Source organism: Lampris incognitus, chromosome 8 (genome assembly GCF_029633865.1).
Source record: "Lampris incognitus isolate fLamInc1 chromosome 8, fLamInc1.hap2, whole genome shotgun sequence".
In the NCBI taxonomy this organism is placed as follows: domain Eukaryota; kingdom Metazoa; phylum Chordata; class Actinopteri; order Lampriformes; family Lampridae; genus Lampris; species Lampris incognitus.
The window spans coordinates 7218935-7234264 of record NC_079218.1 but is presented as its reverse complement, the minus strand read 5'-3'; the positions used below and the strand labels follow the sequence as shown (position 1 = coordinate 7234264).

At 50.5% G+C, this 15330-nt stretch overlaps 1 protein-coding gene across 2 annotated transcripts; it reads right to left on the bottom strand.

Moving 5' to 3' along the window:
• Positions 1 to 291: 291 nt before the first annotated feature.
• slc37a4b (solute carrier family 37 member 4b) lies at positions 292 to 14528 on the bottom strand. 2 transcript variants are annotated; one of them, XM_056285105.1, is made up of 10 exons: positions 14310 to 14528; positions 13111 to 13642; positions 11563 to 11795; positions 8121 to 8367; positions 6037 to 6189; positions 5848 to 5933; positions 4698 to 4811; positions 2210 to 2275; positions 854 to 992; positions 292 to 745 (listed from the first exon to the last, which is right to left on the bottom strand). In XM_056285105.1, the coding sequence occupies exons 2-10, from the start codon at positions 13256 to 13258 to the stop codon at positions 579 to 581; spliced, it is 1353 nt and encodes a 450-aa protein (XP_056141080.1). In that variant the 5' UTR covers positions 13259 to 13642; positions 14310 to 14528; the 3' UTR covers positions 292 to 578. The 2 variants fall into 2 exon arrangements, with proteins under 2 accessions (XP_056141080.1, XP_056141081.1); XM_056285106.1 differs by having other exon boundaries at positions 13111 to 13604.
• Between the last annotated feature and the right edge of the window lie 802 nt (positions 14529 to 15330).

The following is a 15330-nucleotide window of genomic DNA, read 5'->3' as shown; positions in this document are numbered from 1 at the left end:
TGCAACGAGCTGCACACAGTCACATTTACTCTACCCGAAGACCAACCCGAAACATCACCTCCCCGACTATGTCGTCCCTTCCGCATGTAGCTTCACAACCCAACAGGCAAATCTTAACAGCGTCTTTTGGGTCAAAGGTAAAAATACAGTTCTTTCAAGCATCGCCAGAAGCACCAGAGATGAATCTCATGTCTCAACCACCTAATCTGTAGTTTTGCCATCCTATTATGATTATTATCATTATCGTTATTATAATTATTGTTATTATTATTATTACTATTATGTGCATGTAAGACAACTGGAGCTTATTGTGTCTTCAAGGTGATTTAATGTCCAACACGGAAATATCATTTAAGAATATCCTAAGAGCAACCGTCATCTATATCCATTCGACTAGTCAGCTGCGGTCTGGAGATGAGTAACCTACTGACACGGGGGTTGAGTCTGTGTGTTTGGTGGAAACTGGAGTTGTACGTAATGTGCAGGATATTCTGTGTGAGATGAGAAGTCAGCAGTCCAAGCACACCCGTCCATCCAGTCGTGTCACAGCGACCAGACAGCCGGCTCAGCCGAACCCATCAGTCCGTTTTCTCCACGACCCGGCCCATTTTGGTGCGCATGTTGCGCATGAGGAAGAAGCCGATCGTGGCAACGGCCATTGTCACCTCAGCTACCCAGAAGGCCACGTCCCAGCTGTGTTGTTTGGCAATAGTGCTGAAGGGGAGTCCGGCCATAAAAGCCCCAACTAGGAAAAAAGGGAAGCTTGGTTACCAGTATGAATGTGTCTGGGAAAAGTTTGCTGAAAATTCAACCAACACTGTTGTTCTGCAGGGGAAAAGAGCGAGCAGCCTACCATTGGCCATCAGAGCTACGATGGCATGGGAGGTTCCACAGAAGTTTGGCGGGGCACACTCGCTGGCGATCACTCCGAACAAAGCGATCGGTCCATACGAGGAGAATCCAAACATAGCCCCGAGGAAGAGGATCCAGATCTGTGTAATGCGAAACAGGAAATACATCCATCACGTGTTCCTGGATGTTCTCCCTGGGTTTCAACAGACAAGCTCGACTCCCTGTAAAGTGTCAACTGATCAAGGGTGCGGTCGCACATGTGCAGAATTAACATTGGCGAATATTCACCCCCCGTTCACTTCCATTCTACGCGAGCGAAGGGGAGAATAAAACATTCGCTTCCGGTGGGGAAGGAAATGTGCATCTTCGCTTCGTGCGAAGGTCAACTTTGGTGAACTCTGACCGGCGAATTCGCAGCCTCGCCCAATAGCAAAGAAGCGTGTGTGGCTGACTCGGCTGTAGTTTTCTTAGTGAGCCAGGATGGAGGGGACTGACTGTTGCTGTGTCTTTATTGTACGACATTGCCCATGAAAACTACAAATTGCCCCGTAAGAGAGATGCTGCCTGGCCGGCAGCGAGTCAGGAGGTGGGCACTGAAGGTAAATAAATGGAGAATTTATTAATAACATCAATTCATATTTCACAGTATAAAAATATAACTTGTACACCAACGTTCTTTGTCTAATTATATATATATATATATATATAACCTTTCTCTGGACTTCAGTGTACATTTTCCCGTCGCAAAAGCAACAACCGCTCATGTGTAACCGAGGACCACCACCACTCAAACGGACCACAAACCAGCGAACGGATCTCTGTGTGCGTCACATCTTGAACTGCCCACATTCAGCACAGCAAGATAGGAATCTCGCCTCGCGGGTGACGGTCATTCGCCGGCATTCGCGGGGTGTTCGAGTGGCGTGGCGGTCTATTCCGTTGCCTACCAACACGGGGATCGCGGGTTCGAATCCCCCGTGTTACCTCCGGCTTGGTCGGGCGTCCCGACAGACACAATTGGGTGTGCCTGCGGGTGGGAAGACGGATGTGGGTATGTGTCCTGGTCGCTGCACTAGCGCCTCCTCTGGTCGGTCGGGGCGCCTGTTCGGGGGGGGGGGGACTTGAGGGAATAGTGTGATCCTCCCACGCGCTACGTCCCCCTGGTGAAACCCCTCACTGTCAGGTGAAAAGAAGCGGCTGGCGACTCCACATGTATGGGAGGAGGCATGTGGTAGTCTGCAGCCCTCCCCGGATGGGCAGAGGGGGTGGAGCAGCGACCGGGACGGCTCGGAGGAGTGGGGTAATTGGCGCATGTGTGAGCGTAGCCTGACTCGATCAAGAGAAAACGGATGCATACCTCTTTTTCTGACACACCAATGAGGACGGAGAGAGGGTGGATGGCCTGGACCCAAAGAGGAGCCTCCTGCAAAAAAGATGTATACTTTTAGAACATTTATACGCAAAAAATCAAACAATGAAGGGCTTTTGTAGTACACACAGTGAGTACACACACACACACACACATATATATATATATATATATATATATATATATATACATACATATACAGAGGGTGGTCAAAATAGTGCAAAAGTCAACTAAACGATGGTTGAATACCAGTTAGCAGCATGTGCTAACTATAACGCCAGTTAAAGCAACACGAGGTGACTCACAGAGCTCATTCAGCGACCAAACCGTAGGTGCATCGGTCAAAAAAGTGAGAAATCTGGAAAAATCATGAAAACAAACGTCGAACAAGGACGGACGGCGCCGACAGTGAGGCGCTGCAGGTGCAAGTCAAAAGCACGGGGACAGACGGACAGCTCACAGGACTGAGACTACACACCAGAAAACTACGGCCTCAAAATGACCACAGAACTGAATCAGCAGGTTGGTCATCCGGTGCACAAAAACTTTGTGTTGTGCTTCACAAAGCCGGAAATCACGGCGGAGCTGCAGTTTGGAAATCAGCTGCACGCAAATCCAACGCACAAATCTGCACAAACTGGCGTGAAGACCCACCAGACCCGAACCCCGAGGCAATGGAAATGAGGATTTGGTCTAATGAGTGTCCCCCCCCCCCCCCCACCAATTTCCCCATATCTAGGCATTTGGTCTAAAGAGTATTTTTTTTTCCACATCCAGGCAGGTTCACGTTTGGAGAAACTCAAAGGACGCCTCCAACCCACACCTGCTGCCACCCGTTAAACATGGCGGCGGACTCGTGGCGGCGGCGTCGTAATGGTCCCTCAGACGAGTTATGAGCTCTGATGACTGCTCTGCGCGGTTGTGTAATGACCAAGAAACAGGAAGCCATTTTAAAGGACCAGGTGCATCCTATGGTGCAAGCACTTCCCTCAAGAGGTTCCCGTATTGCGAGACAACACCGCCCCCCCCGCACACGTGGTCGAACAGATTCAAAAGTGGTTTCACGAACACCAGGACGGCGTCCAACGCCTTCCGTGGCCTCCTCCGCCAGCCGACGGATTTAAACGTCACTCAACCTGGGGGTGTGATGAAACACAACAACCTGGGGGTGTGATGATACACAACACAACAACCTGGGGGTGTGATGAAACACAACCTGGGGGTGTGATGAAACACAACACAACAACCTGGGGGTGTGATGAAACACAACAACCTGGGGGTGTGATGAAACACAACAACCTGGGGGTGTGATGAAACACAACAACCTGGGGGTGTGATGATACACAACACAACAACCTGGGGGTGTGATGAAACACAACAACCTGGGGGTGTGATGAAACACAACCTGGGGGTGTGATGATACACAACACAACAACCTGGAGGTGTGATGAAACACAACAACCTGGGGGTGTGATGAAACACAACAACCTGGGGGTGTGATGAAACACAACAACCTGGGGGTGTGATGAAACACAACACAACAACCTGGGGGTGTGATGAAACACAACAACCTGGGGGTGTGATGAAACACAACAACCTGGGGGTGTGATGAAACACAACAACCTGGGGGTGTGATGAAACACAACACTCAACCTGGAGGTGTGATGAAACACAACACAACAACCTGGGGGTGTGATGAAACACAACACAACAACCTGGGGGTGTGATGAAACACAACACAACAACCTGGGGGTGTGATGAAACACAACAGCTCCTGCACAATGTCTTCTGTGCAGGAGAAGACAGACCTGCAGACACAATAGGCCGTGTCTGCGGATGGGAAGCCGGATGTGGGTGTGTCCCGTTTGCTGCACTAGCACCTCCTGTCAGCTGGGGGTGCTTGCTCGGGGGGGGGGGGGTATCATGATCCTCCCACGGGCTACGTCCCCCCGGTGAAACTCCTCACTGTCAGGGGAAAAGAAGCGGCTGGCGACTCCACATGTATTGGAGGAGGCACGTGGTAGTCTGCAGCCCTCCGCCGATCGGCAGAGGCGGGTGGAGCAGCGACCGGGACGGCTCGGAAGAGCGGGGTGATTGGCCAGATGCAATTGGGGAGGGGGGGGGGAAGGGGGGGGGTAATAAAAAACAAAACAACCCCCCCCCCACTATATTTCAACCTTAGTGGCTGTTCATCAGGGAAACATCTTGTTAAGTTGCGGAGGTGTGAAATAGATTTCCACCTCCTCCACCCTTCAACATACCCGGAGGCTTTTCTTCTGGAAGACCTGCCGCTACACACAGCTGAGGACTCGAATCCAATTATGCCAGGAAGGACCGAACATGTTCTGAAGGCAAAAAGTGACCCTACTCCTTATTACTTACTTGGTATTAACACACTGTCAGGGGTTCTGGTTTCTTTAGCCCCCCCGGGGTGTGTGAGTGTGTGTGTGAATGTGTGTGTGAGTGTGTTTATTACCTTAGGCACTTCAGGAGTGACGGTGACTCTGAAGAGGTACATGGACACACACATACCAGACATCATTAGCAGGAGCAGGCCGTGGCGAGGGTTGCCATGGGTACCCAAGCCTTGCTGCAAGGGCAAAGGGACATTTAAAAAACACACAGGATGTCCAGAATCCTAACGAGTAATCAATCTTTACCCCCCCCCCCAAAAAAAAAGCAAAATTACAGTGTGTAACAACCCGGGTCTCATTTTTGCAGGTTTTGCCCTCGTGCATGCGGGTTATGATATTTTACCCCCCCGGCTGCATTTTGGAGATTATGGCTGCGGGACCGCCGCTGGACCCGACGACACGAGAGTCAGACACGTTTCAACGAGTCCAGCCCAAACCCGACTACCCAAACCAGGGGTTCCCAAACTCTTTAGGCAACGCACCCCCTTCTACATCCTGACCGGACTGATGCACCCCCCCCCCCCCAATCCCCCAGTCATGGATAATGTGAGATCACGTACACAGTCTAAATGAGACACTAGAGTGTTGTTGTTGACGACTTGTGTTCAGTCGCCCTGTAAGACGCCATTGTAAAGCTGTGTCCAGCAGTGCTGCCACGTCCAAAATCTCCAAAATGGAGCCAGTGAGTAACATGAAGATATAACCAATACACACCATGGCAAATACTACAAATATGAGAACCATCCGTCCATCCATCATCCAAACCGCTTATCCTGCTCTCAGGGTCGCGGGGTTTCCTGGAGCCTATCCCAGCAGTCATTGGGCGGCAGGTGGGGCGACACCCTGGACAGGCCGCCAGGCCATCACAGGGCCCACACACACACACACACACACACACACACACTCACACTCATTCCTAGAGACAATTTACTAGTCACCTGACCTACATGTCTTCGGACTATGGGAGGAAACCGGAGCCCCCGGAGGAAACCCACACAGACACGGGGAGAACATGCAAACTCCACACAGAGGACGACCCCCCCCCCCCCCCCGAGGTTGGACTACCCCGGGGGCTCAAACCCAGGACCTTCTTGCTGTGAGGCGACCGCGCTAACCACTGCGCCGCCGTGCCGCTCAAAATAAGAACCAGCTTGCAAAAAAAGGGGGGGAATGTTCCTTTAATGTTGTTTCTCGAAACGAAGGGTCACTCACCCGAGACACAGCTCTGTCGGAGACGAAGCCTGCGGCCAGGCTGCCCATGAAGCCTCCCACTTCCAGGGCGCTCATGTAGGAACTGCCTGTTGGCAACACATTTGACAATCAGCACCTCTGCCCCACCTGTTTTACACGAACGCACATGAAGGGACTGAGCGGGGACTACGATTCGGTCAACATCCACACCCATGAGCGCCGTCTGCCCCTTCTCCTGGATGAGGAAGAGCTGTCCCCAGTCGGTGGCGGCCGTCTTCACCCCAAACACCACCAGGTAGCCCAGAGACAGCACCCACAGGAAAGGAGACAGCAGGAACTCCCTGAGGGTGCTCTCAATATTTCCTGGTGAGGGAGGGCAAAAAAAAAAAGGTGGGGTAAGAAATCTGTGACCCGTCCACACAGGCCGACAACACACCTGCAGAGATGCAACATTCGACACCAACAAGGCCGCACATGGCGTGATGCTGAATGAATTCATCACTCTCGCAACGATTATGATGATTTCCGAGGAGGGAATAAGGGAGTTGTTCAGGTCAGCAAACCAGATTTATTCATATTATTTGTCATAATGCAGCAAAATGTTTTTCTTTAAGAGCTGTCATAAAAAAGTGGACCTTGCTAGATTTCATTTTCTATCAACCAGCAAGTTTCAGCCGAGCAGTAAAGAGAGACTGACGTGCCCTTTCTGAACACATTTTTTTAACATTGGGAGTTTGAATCATAACCGAAAATAGGCGTGGCTTTAAGAATTCAAAGCTATTGGCTACTGTCTTCCTGGGTGGGCGGGGCTCGGTGCTACTCGTCACTTGTTATTTACAAAAAATGTTGGAGAGTGAGAGCGAGATCCTCCGCGAGGATTACAGTTTCGAGGAGGAGGATTCGGTGATACAAATAACTGTTAGCTAGCTAGCTACCTAGCCTATTGGCTACTGTCTTCCTGAGTGGGCGGGGCTCGGTGCCGCTCGTCACTTGTTATTTACAAAACATGTTGGAGAGCGAGAGCCTCTGCGAGGATTACAGTTTCGAGGAGGAGGATTCGGTGATACAAATAACTGTTAGCTAGCTAGCTACCTAGCTAGCCAGCCAGCCAGCCAGCCAGACAGATAGACAGATAGATAGATAGCAATACGCCGTAGCAAGATCAATAATAAAGTCTCAGCAAAATAGCACAAACTCGAGCCCAGTAGCCAGCAGGAGGGGGTGAAAGAACGGCTTCTCCGTGGGTTTACAGCATCTCGCTAAGGACACACCCTATATGCAAATTGACTGGGGTCTACGTATCCACCGGCACAATTTGTCATTGGACACCATCTACAGTCAATCACAGGTCTCTCTCGAGTGGCCGCAGACGAGCCGTTTTGGCCACTGAGTTTCTCCGTGGTCACATTCCAACTGGAACACAGCCTGTCAATAGGAATATTCAGATTTTCACATTGCAAATTGGGCCCACTTTAACGATGGGCCCAATTTCCCTCATTTCACTTATAACATGTGCCTGCACATTGTTTGTAATGACAATAAACTGAAGTGAATTGAATTGAATTGCAACGTGACTATTGCACATGATGGATATACAGCAAAGGCAATTCTGGAAGAAAAAAACAAAACACATTGTTCTCCTTTAGCTGTGCAGTGGAAGTCACAGTCCTCCTAACAGCTAAAAAATATTGTGGTACAAAAATAGTGTTGAACATTAAACCATTAAAAAGTTGAACTGTTTACAAAACAATGCAATTTTTTTTGGATTTTTTTTCTTCTCCCAATTGTATCCGGCCAACTACTCCACTCTTCTGAGCTGTCCTGGTCTCTGCTCCACCCCCTCTGTCGGTCTGGGGAGGGCTGCAGGCTACCACGTCTCCTCCGATACATGTGGAGTCGCCAGCCGCTTCTTTACACCTGACGGTGAGGAGTTTCCCCAGGGGGACGTAGTGCATGGGATGATCACACTATTCCCCCAGCCCCCCCCCCCAAACAGGCGCCCCCGACCGACCAGAGGAGAAACTAGTGCAGCGACCAGGACACATACCCACATCCGGCTTCCCACCCGCAGACACGGCCAATTGTGTCTGTAGGGACGCCCGACCAAGCCGAAGGTAACACGGGGGATTCGAACCAGCGATCCACGTGTTGGTAGGCACAGGAATAGACCGCTGCGCTACCCGGATGCCCCAACAGTGCAGATCTTGACTGTATTCAGGACACTACGGTAGCAGAGAGGGAAGCGGTCTTACCGTCCACTCAGATCAGAGGCAGGTATCGTTCTCTTTACGTACCTCCTTTCGCTCCCTTCTTGGCGGCGGCTTCGACGCTCGGCAGGCCGACGTCTTTCGGCTCATTCTTCACAAACACCAGACAAACGAACGAGAAGGCGGCGCAGAAAATGCCGGACATCGACAGGATGGTCCTCCAGTCGTAGTACTGCAGCAGCACCGTGGCCAGGATTGGGCCCAGACTGCCCGCCAGGTTCATACTGCAGGACAGCACAGACCACCAGGTCCCAAACTGGGAGGGCTCAAACCACTGATGGAGACGGACGAACACAGAGAGACAAACATGTTCAGGTCACAACAGCCAGGCTGATATGGTCGAATACTGGATCAACGGGCCAGTGTACCATTACACCTAAATCAAAACTGAAGGGGATTGTTTGGGTTACTTGTTTTCTCTGACAGCAAACAGATACCCCCACCCCCACCCACCCCACCGAACGTCCTGCTGAGCAACACAGCCATAGTAGAGACAGCACCACATTCAGTAGTCACCTTATATAATATCCATCCATCCATTATCCAAGCCGCTTATCCCAACCGGGGTCGCGGGATGCTGGAGCCTATCCCAGCAGTCATTGGGCGGCAGGCGGGGAGACACCCTGGACCGGCTGCCAGTCCATCACAGGGCCCACACACACACACATTCACACCTAGGGACAATTTAGTACGGCTGTTTCACCTGACCTACATGTCTTTGGACTGTGGGAGGAAACCCACACAGACACGGGGAGAACATGCAAACTCCACACAGAGGACGACCCGGGACGACCCCCAAGGTTGAACTACCCCGGGGCTCGATCCCAGGACCTTCTTGCTGTGAGGCGACTGCGCTAACCACTGCGTCACTCGAGAGCGAACGCCAGCCAGAATGACTGACGGGAACTGCCGGTCTGCATGAGCTAGCAGTTAGCTTAGCCTAACCCGCTTCTGTGTCCTGTCAGACAGCCCTCGGTGTTTCCTCTGTGTTTCTATAATGTATGACAGATATTCATAAAGACACCTACAACAGATTATTACTATTTATACTGTGAAACAAAGGGTTCAGCACACTTGTTCAGCACAATGCGATTTGTGAATTTATCCCCTACAGTGTTTGATGGAGATCATATTCAACGGTACTTTATAATGACCAGGACGCAAACTAGAGATGCAGAACAGCCCCATATTTTACTCACATATTACTCAGTAATCGCCTCCCATCAGGGTTCAGTTACACCTGTTTCACTCGTCTATTACTTGGTTATTTCTGTGCAGTAAGCGGCCTGTCATTTAAATGTAAAGCGTTACAACAACAAAAAAAAACCCTCAAACCCCAATTAGAATAAAGTCATAAATCCACAACAACTCTTATACCCCCCACCCCTGGAGTCTCAAGGATACTGACTTAGCATAATAATTTGTGTTGCTTCTAATTTTGATGCCTGGATTTTATCTTTTGCCAAAATGAGCAGATGTGAAAAGAGGTGCATCATTCCGACACAGGTCGGAGTCCCCGAGATGCTGACCGGGCTGTCGTTTCCGCCCGGTCCCCCTCATCCGGCGCTCACACTGATCACAGCCCGGTTCTAACAAAGGCCGACGGACGCGTCATTATGATAAATCGAGATACCGCGGCAAGTACAGAGAGGCAAAAATACTACCGCATAGTCTCACGGCCCTCGCGCCAGGAAATCGGGAGGGTTTTTTTTTCAGCAACGCCCTTTATTTTTTTCTTTAACCACGGACGTAGTGTTTAAATTTCCATTCACGAACACGCGGTTTATTGCCTCCGGAGTTACGCAGACATAATGTAATACAGCTGCAGCCATAAACACTGAAGGCTCGGGCACAGCGTGCGCTAAAGAGCACCTCGGCAACCGGCAACCCGAGAATCCGCCGGCCAAGAGACCACCTTATGTGTTCACAGGCCAGAGGTGCATAATAGAAAATTAACCGGGGGTGGGGGGTGTCGTTCATATCGGCTGCAGTGTGCACAAGCGGGCAGGATGAGGTGCCGTCAGTCACCGGTGTCTCTCCAGTAAAGAGAAAAACACATGCAAGGCCTCATGTTTATGTGAAACAAGCACAGGAACCTCTATATATAGCTTCCTGTAAGCCGATATACTCTCTCTCCCCCCTCTCTCTCTCTCCCTCTCACGCACAAGCCTATTTATTCCTCACTCTTTCAACGCTACGACTTCTACGCTAGTTTCTGATGCACAGCGGGTTGTTCGCACGTTTTGCAAAAAAAAGAATTGGCGTCTTGCCAAGTAAAATATGCTCAAGTATTCAAGTATGTTGGAAGCCCAAATAAATTCACGAGCGATACAGACGAATGAATGGTGTGCCCCAACTGCAAGAAAATAAGAATTCAGTGACATTTACTCCTCTGTTGTCCGTCTGTTGGAGCGCCGTATCGGGTCGAGATATCATCGAGTTTGCATTCATGCCAACGCGCGCAGGATAAATTCGGCATCTGTCATTTCAACCTACGTCTCTCTGACCCACATAAACAGTGTGTGTTGAAATTAAATGTGCAGTGGCTTGTGGATTAGCCCAGCTTTACGATAATGACCATTTGAATCAACAAACAGCTTGCCAGAATTTGGTCAATTCATGCAACTGTACGATGTCGGCTCAGTGGTTTATATACTTCGTGTAAAGCCTGGCATTAAACTCGTTCAAAAGACTTCAGTGAAAGTTTCAAAACTTTAGTGTTTTTATTCCATTTGGAAAGTTTCACACTGAAGAGTTCAAACTGACAACTGCCCCATAGAGCAGTTCCCCTTCTGACAGTAAAATGTGCCGGTTATTTTCTTTCGACATGTTTGATCTGTTCCCTGAGCGGTATCTGCCCTAACCAGTTCTTAAATAACACATCCCAGTGCTTTCTATACTGGGACCACAACGTGTCCGACTGGCTGGTTTACTCGGCCGGTGTCTGTGAAATATGGCTGCAGGCACGCACGTTATAAAAAGCATTTGTTCAGAACGAATGACGTCATGCCGGCGACTCGGGAGTCTTCAAACATCAAATCACATGTCGCACCTTTTAACCTGGACAGCATGTCGCTGCCGACCAATGACAATGCAGCCAGAACCAGCTGACATGTCCTCAAGTGGGCAAGTTCTGTGTCTGACCCAAAAGGTCACGACTATCCGGATAGATTTCCTCACCACCTTTATAACTGGGTCAGCCATAAAATGACAGGTGCTCGGTTGCCCACGCTCATTCGCTCTCTCTGACAGACAGAGAGAGAGAGAGAGAGAGAGAGAGAGAGAATATGAGTGGATGGTGCAGAACCTGAACTTGAGTTCTGCACCATTGACTCCCATTCTCTCCTCTCTCTCTCTCTCTCTGTCAGAGAGTGAGAGCGAGGGAAAGAGAGAGAGAGAGAGAGAGAGAGAGAGAGAGAATGGGAGTCGACGGAGCAGAACTCGAGTTTACGAGAGTTAACGGTGTTACCTTGCGCAGCACCCTCCCACAAGGTGGCCAACCGCAGCCTTGGCCGAGGCCATTGATAAACCAAAGCAGCGAGAACATTGCCACAGTAGAGGACCAGGAAAACGCCACGTTGATGCCGCCAACAACAAACAGGCCGATGGAGAAGAGCCAGCGGGCGCTGATCTGGTCCGACAGCACACCACTGATGAACTTACTGATGGCATAGGCCATGGTCTGGCTGCTGGTGATCAGACCTATAAAGACACAGTGGGAAATGACGACAGTGTTAGAACAATCCACAAATATATGGCGGCGCCACTATGGGCAAGGCTCAGCGTTTTCGGATTTTACCGACTTTCACCGAAAAACACCCAGATTTTTAAATCGATTTTCACCCGGATTTCATGTTTTCACGGATCCAAAAGTTGTTCCTGTTCGTGCGAGGTTATATAACAGTTTTCCTCGTGTGGCGAAATCCGGCATGCTGGATGGCTTTGAAAAATAAAAACCGAAAACGCTGAGCCTCGACTACGGGAGACCTCAATAGTTACTTAATAGTTAACTACAAACTCACTTTATAGTTAGAAATTCATCAAATGATGTCTACATGCAGCCCAAAAGATCCGGCACGTTTCAGAAACAAGCCGACGAGGAGACTCATGGCAGTTCAATTTGGGATGTCTATTTAAATTATTCCCACTCTTTTTAGGACATCAATGTCCAGGACTTTTCAGAGACATTTGCCGTGACTTTTCCTTTGATATACATGACAAACACTGCTCAAAGGTTATATTATTGAGTATTGACTATCGGAGGATGTCTCAACAGTCTCTGACGGAGTGTGTAAAGTTTAGCTCAGTGTTTCTCAACCCAGTCCTCAAGGACCCCCCCTATCCTGCATATTTTCTTTGCAACCCTGAATAGGTACCTGTTTGTAGTTATTCAACCAATCAGCGATGAATTGTCAGATGTTGCACACCTTGCATAATTAAGAGCTGCGAGATGATTGGTCGAGTAAGTACAAGCAGGGCTACCTATGCAGGGTTACAGTGAAAATCTGCAGGATCGGGGGTTCCTTGAGGACTGGGTTGGGAAACACTGGTTTAGCTGCTCACGGCACATACCGCCCAAACTACCGAGCACCGATATCACAGCTCAGCATCTAAAAACACTAAAAATCATGCTGCAACATGTCATCTCAGCGGGGAAAAGCCCGATTTCACAACCTAACTTTACAGTTTTCCATGAGCTCGGTCATTTTTCCAGGACATTTGATCAATTTTATACCTTCCCAGTGTTTTTCCGTGACTGGACAACTGGTCTATACATTTCTGGGTTTTCCACGGTGCATGGGAACCCGCTACAGTGCATGCTGAGGCTTTCGTACGTCTGTGTAAGTTTAGCGGGCAGTAGGAGCCAGCATTGTGGAAACCAACGCCAGCTCATACAACGCCTTTTATGAGGGAAGCACTGCTGCACACGTCAGGGATGAAACCGGTGCCCGTGTTCTCGTGGAAACGCTTGCCACTAGACAGGAAGCAAGGTGCTCAAAAGATGCTGTCGCCTCACCCAGGTCGTCCTTGTCCAGTTCAATCTCCTCCATTACAGCAGGCATGACAAAGGAGAAGGTCTTCCTGTTAAGGAAATACAGCGAGTACCCGGTGAACATGCACATGAAGATGACAACACGATAGTAGCCATAGCCCGTGGCAGCCATGATTCCGGGTATAAGAAGAAGAAGAAAAAAAAAAGGCTTCTGCAAAAGTGAAAAGGTTTCAAGGTTGTCGAGGGGGGTGACGAAACACTGATTTCGTCACAGTCTAATCCTGTGAGATTCTTGGGTCCTCTTGCGTTTGGGAGACAGGGAGTCCTGCTCGAGCTCAGCGTGGATCTCAGCCGGTGCGTTGCTGGGACTTCTGCAGACAGACGGTCAACGCTGTCCGGTTGATGTCTGCCTTGGAACAACGGAGATGCGAAATCAGACGCAGCACCGGCCGGTCAGCAGCGAGGGAAGGGGAGAACTATCGTTCCAGGGCGGCTGCTCCTTCAGTCTGTGGCTGCCCCTGGGAGACGTGAAGAAGAGCAGAGAGGACCCTTACACCTGGAAGATAAAGAAAACATGTCACCATCTAAAAGGACAATGTAAACATCTGCAATGAGGGCTGCTTAGCCTCTCTTGGAGGGTCATCTCCACCCTCAGTGGGACGATTAAATCCAGTGGAATCTGCTACACAACGGCAATCGTGTACTTTAATTCATTGCACAACTATGAGAAGAGCTGCCTTGCACCTACAATCTCAATTCTCAACCAGGCTCGGCTTGTTTTAGCAGGTCTCTGCCAAGAGCCTGTCATAGAGTGACCCCTTTAAATGACTTGGGGTGGGGGGGGGGGCTATTCGGTGTGCAGGCCTGCACAGTCAAACGTCAGCAAGTGCTGGGATATCAGATGTCGCTCCGTGGGAATTTTAAGTCAAACAGCAAAACTCTAAGAGCTGTAAAAGGGTCCGACGTATATGCATATATTAAAAAACCCCTCTCCCCAGTCCAGCCTGAGCAGCGTGTTTAGTAAGGTCTGCTGAAGCGCTGGAAGGTCAGGTGATCAGTTCCCGTTCTGCTTATCGACGTCACGGCCGGCTCCCCCCCTGGGGTGGCGAAACAAAGCCCCCCCCCAAAAAAACCTTCATTCTCCGGTTTGCACCGAGACGCCATAGCCGCCTGCCCCCCTGTTGATGAAAGCGTGTCATAACGACCCGGTTAATGAGGTTTACCCGTCCTGCGGATCCCGCTGGCAGCGCGCCGCCGTGCTCCGCTCCCATCCGCGCAGAAGTCCCGACTCCCATCCAAGTCCGCGTTTAACCCCCTGCGAGCTGCCGGTCCGGTCCCGACCCCCCCGCGTCACGGTGCGGGTTTCCCCTCAGCGCTGTGACGTGTCAATCCCGCGGGTGCGTGTTCGATTCCCTTTACGGCGCGGGGTCGTGCGGTGCGGTGTAAAGAACTGCAAAGGAGGGGGGGGGGTGTTATTTCCTCGTGTGTGTGTGGGTCGTGAGGTGCCTGAACACGTGTTCTGCCGCCATTGTTTTGGGGGACAAACGGGAAAGGCTCGCGACGCCCTCGCGTTATCGACCCCGCGTGACGAGGTCACTCATTGTCGTTAAACCACTTTGATTGTTTGGTCTTACTCGCTCGCGGCGAATTTGCGCCTGTACACGTCACAAACGCGGGAGCCAATGAGCGCGCCCTACATCGCCGGGGGAGCTATATGACGCAACCGCGCCGCCGGGCAGTCTGGTTTCTTATTGGACTGCGTAGCTGCCACTCAAATGGTTGCGCCCGCGGGGCAGGAAGGGGCGTTTCCAAAGGCTACTCTCGGAGCCAAACAAGGCAGAGGGGCGCAGGTTCGACCCAGTTTAACTTTCCTTAAGAGGTTAAAAAGACGTGTAGTCTGAATGCTCATCTTGTATGTATTTGTGTTCTTAATGTTTTGTATTTGATAGTTTTCAATAAAGTTTGTAAAAACAAAACGAGATCGAGCTTCGTCCCTCTTCTTCTTCTTACGGTTTCCATCAGGACCCTGTGAGGCCACAGCGCCCCCTCTGGCCGCTGTTAACGCGGCCTCCGAGGCCTCTTCTCCCTCTCTGTGTGTGTCTCAGCCTGAAACTCGCTCATCTCTTGCGGCTTCCTCGCCAGCCGATGGTGGAAGGATATTTCTGGATTTCTCCGTCCCTCTTCTTCTTCTTACGGTTTCCATCAGGTCCCTGTGAGGCCACAGCGCCCCCCTCTGGCCGGTGT

What these genes read in the sequence shown, in the direction of transcription:
- slc37a4b (XM_056285105.1), bottom strand. Translation starts at nt 13,258, where the DNA reads ATGGCTGCCACGGGCTATGGCTACTATCGTGTTGTCATCTTCATGTGC. An exon ending in CCGACAGAGCTGTGTCTCGG is followed by an intron (nt 4,812 to 5,847) that starts GTGAGTGACCCT and finishes TTGCCCTTGCAG; the next exon opens with CAAGGCTTGGGTACCCATGG. An exon ending in TTGGTGTGTCAGAAAAAGAG is followed by an intron (nt 993 to 2,209) that starts GTATGCATCCGT and finishes CGCATTACACAG; the next exon opens with ATCTGGATCCTCTTCCTCGG.